Below are 19,916 nucleotides of genomic sequence, written 5' to 3' on the forward strand. Positions count from 1 at the left end.
TATATCCTATAGTTATTTATAATAACCTATAATACTTTATAGTACTTTATATACCTATAATACTAATTATAATTTATAACCTATAAGCTATATCTTTATAAAAATAAAGACCTAAAAATTAATTATAAATAGCTAAAAGAAATTAATATTATTTTAAATAGTTATATATAGAATTAAAATACCTTATTTATTGCCTTTTGCCTTTTTAAATTTAGACTTACCTTTACTTTTAGACTTTTTTTTTTCTTATAGTTAATAACCTTATAAAAAAATTAAAAGAGTTTATAATACTCTTTTTTAATAAAGTCCTTTAATATATTTATAAGGTTTTTTTTATTATTAAATAAAGAGCTATTATTATTATTAATAATAGAAATAGTATTAAATATAACCTTATATTTTTTAAGAGTTATTATTAAATAAGTTAATATAAAGATATATAAGGCACTATAAGTATATACCTTTAATATAGCTATAGTTTAGTCTTAAATAGTTCTAGAGGTAATTAATATAGCCTTTAAATAGAGTTATAATATAGTAATAAGTAAAAATATTATTATTAAATATATACTTATTATATAAAAGCAATTTAGGTATTATAAATCTATATAGATAGTAAAATATAGTATTAGTATTCTATAATAAGAATTTAAATATATATTTAGCCTTAATATTTTTACCTTTCTTTTTATATAAAAAAAGTAAGTTAGGCTTTTTAAAAAGCTATATAAGTTAATATAATATAATATAAAATAGAAAGTAATTAAATATTTTACTTTATTTTTATTAAATTTTATATATATAAGGCCTTTATAGAAATAATTCTTTAATATATTTATATATATTTAAATAGTTAACTATAGGTTTATAGAAAGGCATTTAGCCTTATAGTTAAAAGTAGAGATAAAAATCCTATTAACTTTTTTAGCTAGATACTTAAAAATATAGTTATTAAAATTATATTATAAAGCTTCCTTTATAGCTCTATAGTCTTTATTATTATTATATTTAAAGATATATAACTAATATTTAAGTTATTTTTTCTTAATAATATAATCCTCTTTAAGAGCTTTATTATTTATTTTTTTCTTAATATAAATAAGTATTTCTATAAGCTTATTATAATATTACTTTAATTTAATATACTTTACTTTAAATTTCTTAATAATAATATAGGCTTTTTTAGCCTTTTTCTTTTAAGTAATAATATAGTTAGCTTTAAGCTTTTTCTTAAAAGTAATATATTTCTTTTTAGCCTTTTTAGTAATAATATAATTAGCTTTAGCCTTTTTAGCAGTAATATATTTAGCTTTAGCTTTCTTTATAGTAATATATTTAGCTTTAACTTTCTCTATAAGATAGGCTTTATAAGTTAAGTATTCCCTTTTAGCCTTTATAGTTTTATAAAAAGATATAATATTATAAAATTATATAGGTCTTTATAATATCTAGATAGATCTTTTAATTAAATATTAACTTTAAGTTATTTATATAATATATTAAAATATAAAAAATAAAAAATAAAAGAGATATAAAAATAAAGCCTTTAATTATATAACTTTAATTAATATAATATAAAGGCATAAAAGGGTATAAAGGTAAGATAAAGAAAAGGTTAATATAGGCTAAAGCTTAATACCTTAATAGTCTAGCTTTAGGTATAAAATTAAAAAAAAAATATACTTTAAATTACTTTAAAGTAAAATAAAAATAAAGCTTTAAAGTATATAAATTTAATAAAATATATAATAGGTTATAAAAGGTAATTATAGGTAGATATAATATATTAAAAGTAAGGATTTTTTACCTTATAAGGTATAATAGATTTAAAGAATAAAAATAAAGCTAAACTTAAGATTAATAATAATTATTATAAAGTTATATAAAGCTATATAACTTTTTTAAATAAGGGGCTATAATTAGCTAGATCTATATTTACCTTATTTATATTAAATTATAAAGAATATTAACTATAGTACTATATAGTATAGGGTTGGCCTATTAAAAGATAAATTTTAGTATAGATATCGATTTGGCCTTCTGTAGTACTAGCTTAATAGCTTAATCCTGCTTAAAAATCTGTGGTGGAAGATCCCATAATTTGTTCATATATCGGAAGGATAACTCCATCTAGGACCCCAGCCTCCACATCGACAAGGATTATCCAGCCTCCCAAAGCTCTCTATGCTTATCTATAGGTCGATTTTCGGGAGCTATTGCCAGTTGTCGTTCAGCTCATGCAGGTCGTAAGCAGCCCTCGGGGACCAAAACTTAGGGCCTATGTCGTAGGTGAAAGAAAGACTGAGTCAAGCTCCGTGAGATTTAGCGTGTTTTAGATCATTTGTTTCTATCACCGAGGTTGAAACCCCCTCCGTTTCCTGGTCTCCCGAAGGTATCACAAAATTCGATACGAGGGGTCAACGATTATAGGCTCACGTAAGATCCACGGCTGATCAGTCCATTTTGCCGTGACTGAGTCAGCCTTCTGCACTATTGCTCCTCACGTTGACTAGAGAGGGCTATCAACTTCAAGCCACTATCCCATGGTTCTATGTAGAGTCATAGAATCACGCTCATATCGCTATGGAGGACCCGGAAAGGTCGCTCGATGTCACCGAGACGTCGAGCGTTACCATGGATAACGATTCTCCATCCCCTGACTTGAGTCTCTCGATCGATACAACAGAAAAATATGAGACGACCGAAAGGAAATTTGAGTAAGACAAGCTTACCCCCTTTCAAAAACCGTATTTCTAACAAAACTTGTTATAGCATTGTAGCAATCCATGGCCTTGGGGATCAGGAGAGCAGGCAATGGAGCTCAAGTAAGACAGAGACCTGGATTCAGGGCTTGGCCTCCCACATGAAATGGGAAGTACGCGTTGTTCGATATGCCTATGATGCTACAAAGTTAGCAGAGGCTACGTATCCTGGGGATGCTATTTCCTCTGAGGCCTCTACACTTCTTCAAAAGCTTGCTGAGTTGAGAAGCGACCAGAAAACGGTGAGAATTGCCATGCATTTAGATACCGAATTGCAACTAACCAAGTATTTCAGCCGTTGCCAATAGCCTTCTTTGGACACGACATAGGAGGAATTATTGCGAAGAAGGTTAGTCACGATTAAGTCCATTTCGTTGTGTTCATGCTAACATAATATCAGGCTCTGATACTAGCAAGTCGATATGACAGCGAACATGCCGATATTAGTCACTCAACGAAACTTTTGGTATGAAATATAAAGATTCGGGTTTCCGTGAGCTATCATTAACCTCTTGCAGATGTTCTTCGGCTGTCCACACAGAACTCTGGATACACATCAAGACATCGAGATTCTTGCAACCAGGCTTGACATGTTGAAACCAGCAGACTCAACAGCAACTAGCTTGAACTTGAAAAGTCTAGCGCGGTCAATCATTGACGTGAACAATGCTTTTCTAAACACCAGAGTCCTAACACGCGCCAACGTTATCAATATCATTTCATCAAAGACAGATCCTGTTGAGAAGGTGAGTTGTAAAGCAGGTTTTATGTTGCAATGATGATACTGACTGACTTACAGGTCTTTGACACATACACCGCGACACTTGGAGTCCCCATGGAGAAGATTTCACTCATCGACAAGTCTCATAAAGAGTTGGCCGATGAAACTGAAGCGTATGCTCCGTACGGAGGCTTTCAGACCCAGAGGATTTCATCCTGTAAGTCAACACACAGTCAAACATCGACCAGAGCAAACCTTCTGATTTCTCTTCTAGTTCCTTGGGAGGATGATAAGTTATCCCATGCTATGACAGTCATAATGCACCAAGCACCTTCGCTTTACCCCTTCAATTTCAACACAACCCGTGGATTCGACTGGATTGATGAGCACGATACCATGACTCAATGGCTGAAGTCTTGGGGTCTCGCTCTTCTGCATATTCATGGCACCTCCCACATTTCCAACGTGGCTCAGCGTGTGTTAGAAGGGATAATTGGAAAGAGCTCGTACTTTAGATGCATTCTCTACTTCAAATTCGACAAACACGATATCCGCAGGAATTCCATCGGAGCCATGGCAAACTCCTTCTTGCTCCAGATTCTCAGCCAGATAAGAGAATCTCCTAACGATAAGATGCCCGACATAGAACCGCCAGATTTCTCAGACTGTTGGACCGATAAAGATGCCTTCTACTTTTTGGAGAAGCTCATGGGGGACATAACAACCCACGGCGAAATTCACTGGATCATCGATCGGCTCGATCAGTATGACGACAGCAGTGCTTTGTTCTTTTCCATGGTCTCTTACATGGCCAAGAATTCTGAGCAACACTTCAAGATTCTGGTGACGACCGTTGATGACAGTCGGATCTGCGAGGCTCTATCAGAGTTTCCTACGATTGACTTGAGAGACCACCCGCTGAAAGCTGAAGTTATGGAGAGCATTGTGTTCGAATTCATGACTGAACTGTGCCATGCGCGACCACAATATCGCCACGTTGAGCAAGAAATACGACAATTACTGGATTCCTGCAGTGACGATGACTTGCTACGCCGCTTCCTACTCGAATGGCTCCTTGTCGCCCCTTGTGCATCGACAAAGTCGGCTCTCGAGCGGGAGCTCGCGATACTTACGCCTCTTTCAGCGGCCAAGATATTCGAAAGATGCTTGGATGCGGTGCCTAAAAGGTCGCGGCCATGGGCTAGGAAAGTCTTGATATGGATATCACTCTCCTTTCGACCATTGACTCCTGAAGAACTGGGCAGTGCACTCAACCTCGGTGCCTCAACTGACCCAGTACCTGAGCAGGAGGCATATAGAGATCTCGTGTGGGATATTGAAAACTGCCTTGGGCCCATGATAATCCTAGAGAATGGTCAAGTTCAATTTCGCCATCCGGCCGCTCGGGAGTTCTTGATGACTACCCAAGACGCCTACGACCGAGAACGGCCTTGGTATGCTTCGAGTTCTTCGGAAGAAGGCCATCGAGAGATCACCGACACTTGTGTTGGATATCTCACTTTACCTTCGACCCAAGAAAAGATCCTAGCAGCTTGCCGAAGATGTCCTGTTGATCAACGAATATTTGAATACCCACCAGATATCACATCGTATGCCGTCGAATTCTGGCCACTGCACTATCAACTCGGCTACTTGAAAGTATCTCCAAACCCACAATCTTCCAGCATCGCAAACTTCTTCAACAACGATGCAGCACTCAAACGTTGGGATGCAGCCAGATGGTTCCTTTCAAATCCTCATATCAGATCGGACCGACTATTCCTCTCACACGCGCCAGTAATTGCATCTATAGGCAACGAAAGCTGGATCAGAACCTGGATTCAGTCTCAAGAACCTGACGAACGCGATATTTCCCAGGCACTTATCGAGGCATCGAGATATGGACATAGCGATGTTGTCAAGTTACTCCTCCAGAAGTCATGCGCCAGTGCAGATGTCTGTCTCGAAGCTATAATGGCCGCAGCACGATCAGCAGAATTTGAAACGTTAGGTGTCTTGTTAACGTATGCCACTGAAGATCTACACATAGCTCAGTGGCCTGGCACGCTTACTTCGCGACTGGCTTACCTGGGCTCTTCTGAGCACTTAAAGACCATCTTACAGGCTGGAGCGGACCCTAAGTCGACAGATCCGAATTGTTCGCCACCCCTTCACTGCGCCATCGTCAGAGATGATACTGCAGCTTTCGACACCCTCATAGAGCACGGAGCTGACCCTACTGCCATCAACTCCAATTGGGTAGACACGCCGCCCATAGTGGTAGCTGGCAAGTATGGCCGAGCGAAGGTCATCGACAGGCTAGCCAAAGCAGAACTCGTCGAAGCACAGGATAATAAGGGCAGAAACGCTCTATGGTATGCGGGTGGTAGAGGACATGACGCAGTCTTTCAAGCTCTTGTCAAAGCTGGAGCGAACACAGAAGTCCTCACTGCCAATGTGAGGGAACTTCGACCTGCCTTGACCCCCATCTCAGGTGCTCCATACCCAAAATGCCTCAAGTCAGTACTTGATGCTGGCGTGGATATCAATTCAAAGTTGAGAGAGGTTCACTCATTCCATGCATTGGGCATAGCGGCACGATTGGGCCATGTTGAGATTTGTCGTATGCTGCTTGAACACGGCACGTGCAAAGAGTTCGATGACGATTCTGCTCTTATCCATGCTGCAAGAGCGGATAATGTTGAGATTGTGAACATGCTACTCAAAGAGGGTCACAAGGTTGATATACAGCTAGACGATTCTCCTTATCATGGTACGCCTCTCGTGGCCGCTGCCAGGGCAGGCTATCAAGACATAGTCACAGCCCTCCTGGAGAACGGAGCCGACGTCAACTACGCTGCTCCTAATGAGATTACGCCTCTGATGTCTGCCGTCCTGGGAAACGAAGCGACAATAGCCAAGACTTTCGTTGATGCCGGGGCGGATATAAATGCTGTCAGCGGTGCCAACAACAAGTGGAACGCAACTCACTTTGCTTACAATCTGCCAGAGTGTATGAAGGTTCTTGTCGAAGCTGGAGCTGATATAAATGCACTCTCTGCCGATGGCACGCCATTCTACCTCGCCGCGTGTTTCAACCAGGTAAAGGTGGTCGAGCTGCTTCTTGAACACAAACCAGATCTTGAAACCAGATGCCCAGAGGGTGATTTTACTGATGCGGGATACACGCCACTTCATTGTGCAGCATCCTGCGGTTACAATGAGCTCCTACGGCTGTTACTGGAAAACGGTGCTGATATCGAGGCGAAAACCCCAAAAGGCGGAACACCTCTTATCCTAGCTGTGGCTACCAAACATGAAGAGACTGTCAAGATCCTGCTGGAGTACAGTTTGGACGTCGATGCTATAGACATATGGGGAGGTTCTGCTCTCTTCTGTCTTTCTAAACCCGCAAATTTATCTGTCGTCAGGCGCCTTATAAACCGCGGTGCTAGTCTGACAATCCGGAACAAGGATAAATATACGCCCCTGGGGCGGGCCATCGTGAATGAAGACCTTGCTTTAGTACGAATGCTCTCCTCTCAAAAGCTTGACTTGAACGTGGAGGCTGCTAAGGATGGGACAGCTCTGCACATCGCAACAAAGCTGTGCGATGTTGATACCGTCAAAGTTCTCATCGAGAAGGGCGCTAACCCGGATATCGCCAATTCCTGGATGTATGGCTCACCGCTGCAGAGAGTGTTTGAGAAATACTTTACTTCTGCGGAAGATAAGGACATAATTGCCCAGTATCTAATAAATGATGCTGGCGCCGACGTCAATGTTCATGGCGGTAACATGGGATCGGCCCTGAGTGCAGCGATCCTGACTGGCTCTATAGACATTATCAAGCTCATGCTTGAGAAAGGTGCTGATATCGGCTGGCAAGACCTTCATGGGCGACGACCTATACATTATGCAGCCTTGAAAACAGTTCAGCACTTTCGTCTATTACTCGAGGCAAGTGGCGATGATGAAGAACGTCTTGGCATCACGACAAAGACCAAGTCTGGCCTGACAGTGCTACATTTTGCTGTAGCAACGGGAAGATCTGATCTTGTCGAACTGGTACTGTCTCATACCAGCGGCATAATATCTATCAATGAGCCTGATGAAGATGGTTGGACGCCTCTACTTTGGGCCTGTCGTGTATGTGAAAGTTGGGGCACGCCTGACGAAATTAGTCCCGAGATCGTGAAACTTCTTCTGGATCGTGGAGCAGACCCGTCGGTTCGAGGTCGGACATCTGATGACAGAGAGTGGTCGCCGCTTAAGATGGCCAGATACTATGGCGCATCACAAGAAGTGATCGACTTGTTAACAGCAAGCCCTAGCAAGAAGAAGGAGGATGACTGGAAGTCAAAGTTCCATCTCTCCAAGAAGGCAGTGCGAACTCCATGGCTTTGCGACTTGTGCCACTTTGTGAGTTTCTCTCGACATTACCATAAGCAATATACTTACTAACCTATCAGCACTCATACGGCATCCTGTACCTCTGTAGCGGTTGCGATATTTCGTACGAGTTGTGTTTCAAGTGCTATCGCTACAGAGAGCAGGTTCATCCGTATCACGATAAATGGGAAGAGCGAGGCCCAGAGTTTGTTGATGATGATGAGACGGAAGAGGAGGATGAGAAGGGAGATGAAGAGGATGATCCAAAGAGTTCACCAGGGATTGAGCAGGTACAGGATGATGATTCTGAGGGAGATTGGTCGAACGATGAAGCTGAGGAGGATGAAAACGCCAAGGGAGAGAGTAAATAAAACTCCACGCAGCTTAGCCTTTGTGTTCATGAGCATACTTGACTTATAGCGGACATTGCCTTGGGTACTGCAGAAGCATTTCTTTCTGATTTATGCCCCTGGAAACTGTGATTATGGTGGCATCATTATATGAGAGGAGCAGCTCACGAAGAGCAAGAAAAGTTCTACTCTGAGCGTAGGGTACTCGGATTACCTCATCTAAGAATTGATCAGCCAGTACTAATGTTAACTAAAGCCATTTGTTAGAAATGCACGTTTTGAGTATTTTGCGTTTCCTTGAGCAACCTAATGTTGAACGGCTTCTACAGTGCTATTTTGGCCGAGAGCTCCAATCAGCACAGAAAGCTTAGTAGGAAGATCTATAGTTAGCCTCCAGCCTAGAATAGAATGTCTAGAACAGGATAAACTATAAATGGACAAAATTTAATTCATTCAACATGAATTGAGGACGAAGATACATAGGGTAGCCGGTTGAATACTGAGATAAACCTATCATAACACTTCAATGCCAGTCACATCTGTAGTAGTCTTGAGCCTTGAGGTTTTTGACCATCCCTGCTGCAAAGGGGAGGTTGTCACCAAAACACCAACCATGGCAATTCGAAGAACTTTTGATATGTCTCGTATAGTACTGCGCCTTAACATATAGTGCAAATAACCTCTCGTCTAGCAGTAACTGCCGTGATTACTCTGTACCTGCTCGACGAAAAGTTAATTATAGAACCTAGGGACTACGAGCCGTCCCAGCAAACTCTATATCCTCCAGGAGGGATATGCTATACGATTCAACTAGTGGATATCCAGCGTTGAACTACCGAGTCAAGATAAACACTAACTAGCATCGCCTTACAATGGTTCCTAGCATTCCAGTCAAAGCGTAGCCGCAATGGATCATGAGGTCCAGGCGATCTTCCAGAACTTCCTAGTGGAGTTCGGCATTGTCTTGCCGACATCTAAAATTAGTCCTACGGTCTAACCTTGGCGGGTAAATTGCAAATTTCAGGGGATCTGCATTGAAATCAAGCCGACGCTATTGGCTAATCTGTTTACGAGCACTGAAATTTTGGGGCACTCCACATGGGTAGGGCTCGTTCAGGCTCGTTCGAGCTCGTATCTCCCGCTGTCTCGACCTCGCCCCTAGTCATGCGGAATGCCCGACGGACTTTCTAGGCTGGATTTATGCATAGCTTTTACACTATTTGGGAGCCAGGTTCTCGTATTCTCTAATTCTGCCCCGTAAGTGAAACATCGTCTGCTGGGATATTGGGCTTTGACCTTGAAGGGAGACGTGGTATAAGATGGCGAGAGACATTCATATCATTTGTTTTGTAGCACACCAATACATTCGTTCAATTCAATTCAGCCCATCATGAAAGGTTCAACCACTCTCGCTTTTACACTCGTTCAATTAAGTGCTGCTTCGCAGCTTGTCTGGCCCTCGAAATGGGACGAGGTTGAAGATCTTCTGTACATGCAAGGAGGATTCAACAAGAGAGGTCTCGCTGATGGTAAGGAACCCGCCATTCATCCCGCCATCCCAAGCCAATACTGACGATTCTCAGCTCTAAGAACTTGCGAGTTTGGAAGCAATAATCCTGGACAACAGAACACGGCCGAATGGCTCCGAACAGCCTTCCACGATGTCATCACACACGATGCCAAAGCGGGAACTGGTGGCCTGGATGCTTCCATCTACTGGGAGTCTTCTCGACCTGAGAACCCCGGCAAGGCCTTCAACAACACCTTCAGCTTCTTCAGCGGCTTCCATAACCAGCGCGCCACCGCTTCTGACCTCACAGCCCTCGGCACAGTGCTTGCCGTTGGAGCTTGCGATGGTCCCAGCATTCCTTTCCGCGCTGGTCGAGTCGATGCTTACAAGGCTGGTCCATCGGGTGTCCCTGAGCCTTCGACCAACTTGAAGGATACATTCTCTGCCTTTACCAAGGCTGGTTTCACTAAGGAGGACATGACTGCTATGGTTGCTTGCGGCCATGCTATTGGTGGTGTGCACAGCGTTGACTTTCCCGAGATCGTCGAAATCAAGGCTGATCCCAACAACGATACTTCAGTGCCCTTCCAGAAGGACATTACTTCTTTCCATAACGGCATTGTCACTGAGTACTTGGCCGGCACGTCCAAGAACCCTCTGGTTGCTGCAAAGAACGCGACCTTCCACTCGGATAAGAGAATCTTCGATAACGACAGGGCTACCATGAAGAAGCTCTCCGCCAAGGCTGGCTTCAACAACATGTGCGCTGATATCCTTACCCGCATGATCGATACTGTCCCGAAGAGTGTGCAGCTCACCCCGGTCCTTGAGGCCTACGATGTCCGCCCTTACATCACCGAATTGTCTCTCAACAGCAAAGGAAAAATGCATTGGACTGGGACCGTCAGAGTCAAAATCACAAACAACATTCGTGATCCCAATGACCTTGCTATCAACCTCATCTACTCTGGTCGAGACGGCAAGAAGGTCACTGTTCCTACGCAGCAGGTGACTTTCCAGGGCGGTACCTCTAGTGGCGCTGGCCAGCTCTTTGCGAACTTCCAGTTCGATACCACCCTTGACGCCAAGAATGGTATCACCAAGTTCTGGATCCAGGAGGTCAAGCCCTCCACCAAGGCCACTGTCACCCACGATAACCAGAAGACCGGTGGCTACAAGGTCGATGACACCGTCCTTTACCAACTTCAGCAGTCTTGCGCCGTGCTCGAGTCGCTTCCTAATGCGCCTCTCGTCGTCACAGCCATGGTTCGCGACGCCCGTGCCAAGGACCCCTTGACCCTCCGCGTCGCCCACAAGAAACCCGTCAAGGGCTCTATAGTTCCCAAGTTCCAGACTGAGATCACCAACTTCAAGGCTACTGGCAAGAAGTCAGCCGGCTTCACTGCGTTCCAGGCCAAGACCAAGTTCGAGGAGCAGAGCACTTACTTTGACATCGTCTTGGGTGGCAACCCTGCTTCAGGTGTTCAGTTCCTTCCTACTCAGGCCATGCCTGATAAGTGTTCATAAGCATATCATCTTATAATATTTACATCTAGACTTGGATTTTGGGATTAGCATAGCGGATGGAGAATTTCATAATGAATTGACTTAAATACCCAACTTGGCGTTATATTCACACATAATTGAGATCAATCAAATAATATCATAAGAGATTTAAGCATCCTCGACCCTCCGAATTAGTGAGAGAAACAACAGACTGATCAGGGTGTGGCTGATCTACAAACGCGCTCGTGAAGAAAAATAGCCCTGCTTTTGGAGCAAACTAACAACCTCATCTGCGATCCCCCATGATAGCTCAAGACCTCTACCACCAACACCATACGCATGAACAACAACACCAGGCTTGAGACGCTCCATTTCTAGGCGAAGACCACCTTCACGCGCTGGTCGACGACCAACAATGTCACTGACAATATCGAAGCGATTAGACTCCTTCGTGTCAGCAGATACAGAACCTTCGCTGTCGAAAGGGAACCACTTTGCTGCATTGGACAAGAGAGTTTGTCGTGTCTCAGATGAAGGATAAGGGTTCCAATTATGGGGCTCTTTGGTGCCTCCAATGATAGTTCCGCCTTCTAAAGGTCGCGGAATAGCGAATGACCAAGACCCATCCGAGTTCTGGCGTGTTATGGTCTTGGAAATTGGGTTTCGGACAAGACATGTCTGGCCTGAAATACGATTAGTAATAGAATCAAGGGTGCGTCAGTGTCATGTCACTTACCACGGATGGGAAATACTCTCGGGTCACCGAAGCCCATGCCTGAACAGTTGATCACAACAGAGAAAGAAGTTTCAATAGAGAAGACCTCTTCCAGCGATGCAAGTGCATACTGCCTTACACGGCCTCCCCTATTCTGAAATCTGCGCTGTAAAAACGATATATATAGAGGACTATTGAGAGAATATGTCCGGTAACGAAACCCCAGTTGCAGGGAGTCACTCATGGTACTCAATTCACTGCTGCTCAAAAGTTCGAAGCTCGATTCGAGGTGAGCGTACACCGACTTTGATACATCCTTGGTAACATCGACATATTCAGGCGCTGGGTTTTCGAAAAACTCTTCTCCTGGAATGAATTCCACACCAGCGGTGAGTTTGTCTTTCTCAGACCAACTGTCAAGCGTGTCGTATGTCTTCTGCGCCCATACGGCTTCTTGAAGTAGCTGAGGAGTGTTTCCCGGGCATGGTCTATAATGCGCGCCGGCCCAAGGCGTAGCATAGTTTATGGACGTCTCGTTGGGAAAGTCTCGTGCGACGATGACGATGGATAGCGGGATGTTCTGTGAAAGAGTTTGTTCTTGGACTCGAAGGGCCGTGGATAGTCCTATGACTCCAGCGCTGTGGGTTCCAGAGTTAGTCATTGAGTCTTTTTGGGCAATCTATCACATTTAGAACAAAGGGCTTCAAAGCCAGGAAAGCTGCTCGACATACCCGACAACGACAATGGTTTCGCCTTGTTGAGACATTCTTAATAAGTGGTGGTAAAGCTTTCTAGAAATAAGTTCACAAAGATATTTGGTTCAGGATGGATGGCTTGGAGGACGAGCTAGTGCGTGCTTTTATAAAAAGAGGGAATCGATGCAGATTTATGCCCTGACTTCGGAAGACGCCCGTAGTATATCTCGCTCGTATGAGGCGTGTTATATGCACTTCCAGGGTCCACGTCATGATTTCTGATATTTATTTCATTTTGTCCCAGTTTCCCATTTGACTTCCATCAACTACCGAATCCATTTCGAGGGCGCCACTTGGTAGTCAAAAAGAAGGCGTCTAAAGCAATGGAGGGAGGTGTCCGTTGAGATTTGATTGGGCACTGACTTGCATTAGCCTCACGGAGATCCACCTCCATTCTTCTTCGACGGTGGAGACTTGAGGGGAGGTCTATCACGGATTCATCCTGGCATAGATTGTTGGGCAGATGTATGTTGAATTTCAGTATTGACTCGATCAAAATGCCTCCCCGAATTTCCTCCGCACATCCGAGACTGGCCTATCCAATAGACTATAAGTAGCCCCCTGGAATGGCTGGACTAAGCCAAGCTTCAACAAATACCGTCCTAGCATTTAAGGCTCAGACCTTTTGACACTTGCACCATCCATCATGCCTCTCCGAACCGGCGTTTTAACTACTGATGCACCTGCCCCTAGTCCCCATCTCTCTCAAGCAATCATCCACAATGGAACGGTCTACTGCTCAGGCTCGTTCGGTATGGATCCCCAGACTCGACAACTGGCTGAGGGTCCCTATCATCAGACCGTATGTCCTCTTTTGTCTTTCCCGGACTATTAATCGAATTGTATCCTAATGCTCAAAGTAGGCGGGTGCCCTAAAGAACCTCGACGCCATCCTGAACAAAGCGGGAACAAGTCTCCATAATGCTTTGAAAGTCACCATCTTTATATTGAATATGGACCATTACGCCGAGGTTAACAAGGCTTACCTCGAGTTCTTCACTTCTGATCCCAAGCCAGTAAGTGAATTATCTCACCTTAGGTGTTGGCTCGGTACTGACAACGACGGATAGAGCCGAACGTGCGTGGCTGTTGCTCAGCTTCCCCTAAAGGGCGCTCATGTGGAGATGGAAGCTATTGCTGCTATTTCTGAGAGGTCTAGCAAGCTTTAAAATCATAATAATTGGTTTCAAGCATATTGACAAGATGAGATTGATTACTCTCCGGGTTGGCTTTATAAAAGACAATGCGAGGAATCTTTAAAACCCTGTTATATACAGCTTAGTCAAAACAACAGGCTTGATATAGAACTATATTACGATATAACACTTGAAATAGCCGATGCCCTCGTGTAGTATCAGAGAAAGACTGCGTCAGTATGTCTTTGGGATATGGTCAGGCCCTGTGAGAAGCAGCGAACCATATATAATCTCTAGTCTCCTCAAGTTCGTGAACCCACTCGCCAAATGCGATTCAGCAATTAAAGCTGTGGTTAAGATGTATCCTCCAAGGTTACCTAGGACACTGGTAAGAGCAGATATCTAGAACAGTTAACGTTAACCGATGAGGCAGCTATTGAGTCCGTTTTGGCAGGAAACTCTCGGAACGAAGAGACATCGATCGAATCCGCTTTGTTTAGACTTGTCAATACATCGAAGCACCACTTACAGCTATAAGATAGTGGGAATACTAGTCAGCCACAAAGCCTAGGTACCGAATGGAGGTACACCTCCGTTGAACCACTAGCGTTGCACCACTCTCCACCTCCCGGACTTGCTCCACGGCCTCGCTTTGAGATATTGTTAATAGAGTTTCGTGAATATGACAACTTACTAGATTCGATGTGAGATACCCCACGATTCATGCCCCTTCCGGGGCCCCATACTGAAGTCTTATCTAGATCCGATGTCGGTAAGATTTCTGGAGCAGGTAAGATATAAAGTTGGCCCTTCACCTCTTTGAAAACTACCAATGTCTTCAAAGAGGTCAAACATATCCTCAATATCTTTCTACCGCCAAGCCTTCAGCAACATGTCCACCAAACTCTTAGAGGCGAACTTTGCCGCTGCTGATGGCAAAACCCTTGAGGGCTCTCCCCTTCGAAGAACACCGACAACGAAGTGAGTATCTCTTCCGAAGTCGATGATCCTAGCTACGATTCTGTGCAAAACACTCTTGTCCGCAAGCTAGACATGACTCTGATGCCGATGGTTTTCATCCTCTACTTGTTCAACTCCTTGGACAGGAACAATATTGCGTAAGAATTGACTTAGTCCGCGTTTCAGTGCTTTACTAATGCAACAATACTCAAGCAAATTTGGACCCTCTAGAGAAGGATCTCGGCTTAAGTGACAACGATTACAGTACTGCTTTGGCAATCCTAAACGTTGGGCCAGTGAATTATCGATCATGGGAAACATAAGCTAACGGGAGACGGATACATGCTGATGCAGATTCCAAGCAATATGGTCCTCACCCGCGTTTGACCTTCGATTTATATCACAGCATAAGTTTGCCTATGGTCTTTTGTATCTGCTGCCACTGCTGCCTGTAATTCATTCCCAAGCATCTGATCGTTCTTCGCTTTTTCCTCGGTATATGCGAGGCGCCTTTCTTCCCAGGCGTTTTCTTCCTCCTGTCTTGCTGGTATACCAAGAAAGAGTTGGCACTCCGCTATGCAGTTCTGTATTCTGGTCTTGTGCTTGCAACTGCAGTGTCTGGCCTACTGGCTGCGGGTATCTTTGCAGGCTTGGGAGGTGTAGCTGGACTTCAGTGATGGCGATGGCTGTTCATCCTCGAAGGTGCTGTTACATTTCTGCTGGGTCTAGTCGCGTTTGTGATGCTTCCCGATTTCCCTGACACAAAGAGTCAGAACCGGCTGTTTACCGCGGAGGAGAAAGCAGTAGCTGTCACTCGCATGGCCAGAGATGCTGTGTCTGAGAAGGAACATGACCAGTCTGTGATGCATGGCTTAAGACTTGCCGTTACCGATATCAAAGTCTGGGCTTTTGTAGGTGCTCCGAATCTCCATATTTCTGAAAGCATCTAACCACGGCACAGCCTCTTTTGCTCCTATCTAACCAGTCTGCCTACGGTTTCAACTACTTTTACCCTGCCATCGACCGAGGCTTCAATCTGGGTAGTCGAACAATCACTCTTATCTGTACCGCACCACCATATCTTCTCGGCGCTTTCATCTCATATTTCATCGCTTGGCACAGTGACCGCAAAGCAGAGAGGGTGGCACATAAGCGTTGCGATCCTTTTCGCAATTGTCGGTTTTATCATCAGTGCTGCGACAATCAATATCCCCGTTCGTTATGCTGCGTCCTTCCTGTACATCTGCGGTTGCTTTGGAGCAAATGCGGCTTTATACAGCTGGGCTGCGTCTTCAGTTGGTCAGACACCGCGAAGAAGGCGTGTGCAACGGCTATCATCAATGTCACCGGTCAGCTTGGAACCGTCTGGAGCCCTTACTTCTTCAACTCGAATGATGAGCCAAGGTATACTAGGGCGATGGTTCTTCTTTTGGCGTTTGCTGTATTAGAAATCTGTGTTTGCTTCTTGTTGAAGTTTATTCTTCGAAGGGCGAATAAGAAGATTATTGCTGAACATGAAGGAACCGGAAGAGTCCCGACATTGTTCACCCTTTAATCTTCTCGGATATGCTGCGGCTGGATGTAGTCTTAGTTTCTGTATACGGGCAATATCTGATTCTTGTTCGATGGACAGTTCGCAATATATGATTCCTAATCTAGGCATAGACTATCATAATTTGCGGTATAGACTCGCCTGAGGCTGAAATATTACCGTATTGGGAAATATTTGACCCGTCGGATCGCGTGCGGCACCGGTTTTCAATGTCGCGGAGCCGCAGGAATAGAGTTCACTAGCAATATAAGCAAGGTGGATTTTACAAGTCGGCCTGTGCCCGAAGCCAGAACAGTCTCGCATGAACCATTTCAACAAGTTCGCGATTACAATTAACGATTTAATAGAAACCGGAAAACATGATAATTGCGACACGAACGCTGGACTGCCATGGGTTAGTATAGACATGCAGGTAAAATAAGGTAAAATATATGTGTATCTTTCGTCTCATGTAGATTCACTCGCCCAGCCGACAGAGGCCATGAGTCCTAAAGTGTGGCGTTCCCTATTGAGTTAAAATTGCGGCTTTGCGGCATCTAATGCGCCGCATCGTGCAACTACCAGCGGCTCGGATCCGAATCCTTGACGCATCAACAGGCAATCGACCTATCGCTACGCAATAGCCTCAGCACGCAATCGTTCCCCACGTTGTCGCAACAAAGGTCAGCGTAACAATGAAGTGCAAATCATCACGAAAAGGGCGATTCGTGAGTCAGTGTAATCAATTTAGAAGTATGGAGTCGATCTGATGTGATTTGATAGTGGTCTCATATGTAATGGTCGTTTGAGATAAAGCCAAGCACTTCCCGCATGCAGATCACTCGGCTGTATCCGCTCTTCATTCCAGTTCTTTATCTTTCCATCTGCCGATATGGGTGTCACAGAAGATTCAAAGGACCTTTCTAGGGTTCAAAGCCGGGAGAAAGAAGGAGAGACAGCCATTGTCTCTGAAAAGTATGCTGATGTTACCCTGCGTCTCGTTGAGGAACATGGCGACCAGTTTGGGCCTCTGACTCCCGAGAAGGAGAAGAAGCTGCGAAGAAAGCTTTACTGGCACGTGATGGGACTCTTATCAGCGATCAATCTGCTTCTATTCGTAAGTTCACCAGCATTTCCCACTATAGATTCACTGACATCTGCAGATTGACAAGTCAACTCTCGGATATGCTGCCATTCTCGGCCTTTTCGAAGAAACAGGTATTAACAAGGCACAATACAACAATCTGGGAACATTCTTCTATGTCGGTATGTTTCAGACCCTTTACTACCTGCAAGAACCGTTCTCACACTATCACAGGATATCTTGCTGCACAATGGCCTGGCCATTATCTCATGCAGAGACTTCCCTTTGGAAAATTCGTTGCCGGACTAGTCTTCATGTGGGGAGCTACTATCCTTCTTCACTGCGTTGCGACCAAATACGCAGGCCTGGTCGTTCTTCGAATTGCTCTCGGTGCTGCCGAATCAGTAGTCGTGCCAGCAATGGAGATGACAATTGGCATGTTCTTCAACCGCCACGAACAATCATTCCTTCAGCCTTTCCTCTGGGTCACATCAGCTTTGGCACCAGTCTGCGCAGCTTTCATCTCCTACGGTCTTCTCTGGAGTCATAGCACGGTACTACCCTGGAAGCTTTTCATGATTGTTACTGGAGGCCTGTCCGTTGTGTTATCTGTGTTTGTTTGGTTCTTCTACCCAAACAACCCCGCCGAGGCTAGGTTCTTGACGCTGGAGGAAAAGGTCCACTCTATCAAGAGAGTGCACGAGTCGAGTCAGAGTTCCATCGAACAGAAGCAGTTCAAGAAGACACAATTTCAGGAGACGCTTCGAGATCCAGTATCTTGGCTGTTTGCACTCCAGGCTTTTACCCTTATGATGTCCAACAACTTGACATACGGCCAACAGAATCTCATCACTACGGCTCTTGGCGTCGATGCTCTAGGTTCAACACTTGTTGCTGCAGCTGGCGGTGGTTTTGGAGTCGCGGTTTGTCTTGCTGGAACTTTTGCACTGAAATGGTGGCCTTCCAACCTTGCTCTTCACGGCCTTGTCTGGTGTATACCTGCTGTTGCTGGTGGTATCGGAATGGTCGCCATCAACTGGAACGAGAAACTCGGAATGCTTGCTTGCCTCCTCCTCGCAGGCCATACCTACGGAAACACTTACATCATTGCCCTGGGTTGGGCAACATCGAGTGCCGCTGGCTACACCAAAAAGCTCACCCGCAACGTCATGTTCATGATTGGCTATAGTGTTGCAAACTTGATTTCACCGCAAATCTGGGTTCCGAAGGATGCTCCCAGGTATTACGGAGCTTGGATCTCCATGATTCTTATCAGCTGGGTGGGAACTCCGGCAGTTTTATTCGTGATTCAGTTTATTCTCAAAAGGAGGAATAAGGAGCGCAAGGAGTGGGCGGCTGGTTTGAGTGAGGAAGAGAGACTCGCACATGAGTTTGGGGAAGTTGAGCAGTTGGATGAGAATGGTCAGATTGTTCGAAGAAAGGTCGAAATTGCCCTCCTGGACCTGACTGATCTTGAAAACAAGTTCTACATCTATCCTATTTAGGGTAGTCAGATCAAGTCTACTTAAGAACCAAATCTAGGCCCATTTTAACAAAGAAAGAGTTGTCTCCGATCACGGACATGTCTAGTTTCGCAAAAGAATCTAACTGTGCTTGACATTTACCGGGTTTATGGTGCTCCAAGACATTATTTGTTGGAGATTGCACAGAATCTCGACTACTTCTGAGGGAGGTCCAGAACATTTACTTCAAACTAATTGAGACCATTCGGCCTTGAAAAGTCGAAACCTGTCGGCAATAAGCATCGGTAAACCGAAAGAGCAACATTATTCTCTCACAGGAAAGCGACTAAAAAAAGGCGAACTGTCGTACACGACTGACTCAAGCTGGATCCAAGTCAGGGGTATCCCCTGCACCAGATCTAAGACTCTCATCCCACTCGCATGGAAATACCGATAAGCGCAGTGTCCGGTCCACGTGTCGCTTCTGTCAGAATCATTAGCCTGTGGCGGTGGCGGTCGCGAATGGTGAGACTATTCCTGATCTAAGCTTTCTACCCGCCGACTAGCTTGCACCCAACACTCAGATTGGGAAATCGTTTCGGGGCCTTCTCCGTTCGTGGCTGGCAAATTCGATAGTGAATCTGCTTCATGGCTTACCCCTGTAATTTTGGAAATGACGATGGGCTGACGTGGTGCTGGCCTCGAACTTTATGAGTCGTGATGGGATTTGAGATTAGGATTGTGACACTTTGAGTTTGCCGGGAGTTTAGTGGCAATTCGATGACTCTTTAAACATATAAATCATTAGACTCAGAATTAAGCCTCTATTTATGAAACTCTGTTTAAACTCAGACATAAAAAAGGGGTTCAGCCGTTGGGAACCTTATCGTGACATCGTCCTCGTCCCACAAGAAAAACCTTCTTGGCAACGGTCCAAACTCCCGGCAGTCTGGTTACTCCAGCACGTCGTCACTAATACCCTCTCATTGGCCTCTAGTTCAGGCCCAGACCTACCGTTCAGCTAAGAGACG

The 19,916-nt window shown here is 44.5% G+C and overlaps 6 protein-coding genes across 6 annotated transcripts; 5 read left to right on the forward strand and 1 right to left on the reverse strand.

The window, feature by feature from the left end:
- Positions 1-2,583: 2,583 nt before the first annotated feature.
- Positions 2,584-8,246, forward strand: FPRO_12919 (uncharacterized protein; the record flags this gene model as incomplete). The annotated part of the gene is made up of 8 exons (XM_031223488.1): positions 2,584-2,717; positions 2,773-3,004; positions 3,058-3,111; positions 3,163-3,228; positions 3,281-3,508; positions 3,562-3,700; positions 3,758-7,905; positions 7,956-8,246. The coding sequence occupies 8 exons, from the start codon at positions 2,584-2,586 to the stop codon at positions 8,244-8,246; spliced, it is 5,292 nt and encodes a 1,763-aa protein (XP_031088842.1).
- Positions 8,247-9,615: 1,369 nt separating this feature from the next.
- FPRO_12920 (uncharacterized protein) lies at positions 9,616-11,262 on the forward strand (the record flags this gene model as incomplete). Its single annotated transcript, XM_031223489.1, has 2 exons — positions 9,616-9,754; positions 9,809-11,262. The coding sequence occupies 2 exons, from the start codon at positions 9,616-9,618 to the stop codon at positions 11,260-11,262; spliced, it is 1,593 nt and encodes a 530-aa protein (XP_031088843.1).
- Positions 11,263-11,472: 210 nt separating this feature from the next.
- FPRO_12921 (uncharacterized protein) lies at positions 11,473-12,722 on the reverse strand (the record flags this gene model as incomplete). Its single annotated transcript, XM_031223490.1, has 3 exons — positions 11,473-11,924; positions 11,978-12,594; positions 12,688-12,722. 3 exons carry the CDS (start codon positions 12,720-12,722, stop codon positions 11,473-11,475), a joined length of 1,104 nt encoding a protein of 367 aa, XP_031088844.1.
- A 635-nt stretch (positions 12,723-13,357) lies between these two features.
- Positions 13,358-13,880, forward strand: FPRO_12922 (putative brt1 protein; the record flags this gene model as incomplete). The annotated part of the gene is made up of 3 exons (XM_031223491.1): positions 13,358-13,513; positions 13,575-13,727; positions 13,782-13,880. The coding sequence occupies 3 exons, from the start codon at positions 13,358-13,360 to the stop codon at positions 13,878-13,880; spliced, it is 408 nt and encodes a 135-aa protein (XP_031088845.1).
- Positions 13,881-15,547: 1,667 nt separating this feature from the next.
- FPRO_12923 (uncharacterized protein) lies at positions 15,548-16,362 on the forward strand (the record flags this gene model as incomplete). The annotated part of the gene is made up of 2 exons (XM_031223493.1): positions 15,548-15,718; positions 15,769-16,362. 2 exons carry the CDS (start codon positions 15,548-15,550, stop codon positions 16,360-16,362), a joined length of 765 nt encoding a protein of 254 aa, XP_031088846.1.
- Positions 16,363-17,230: 868 nt separating this feature from the next.
- On the forward strand, positions 17,231-18,927 carry FPRO_12924 (uncharacterized protein; the record flags this gene model as incomplete). The annotated part of the gene is made up of 3 exons (XM_031223494.1): positions 17,231-17,455; positions 17,502-17,604; positions 17,657-18,927. 3 exons carry the CDS (start codon positions 17,231-17,233, stop codon positions 18,925-18,927), a joined length of 1,599 nt encoding a protein of 532 aa, XP_031088847.1.
- Positions 18,928-19,916: the final 989 nt, after the last annotated feature.

The sequence above is a fragment of the Fusarium proliferatum genome (genome assembly GCF_900067095.1).
Source record: "Fusarium proliferatum ET1 genome assembly, contig: FPRO_scaffold013, whole genome shotgun sequence".
Classification (NCBI taxonomy): domain Eukaryota; kingdom Fungi; phylum Ascomycota; class Sordariomycetes; order Hypocreales; family Nectriaceae; genus Fusarium; species Fusarium proliferatum.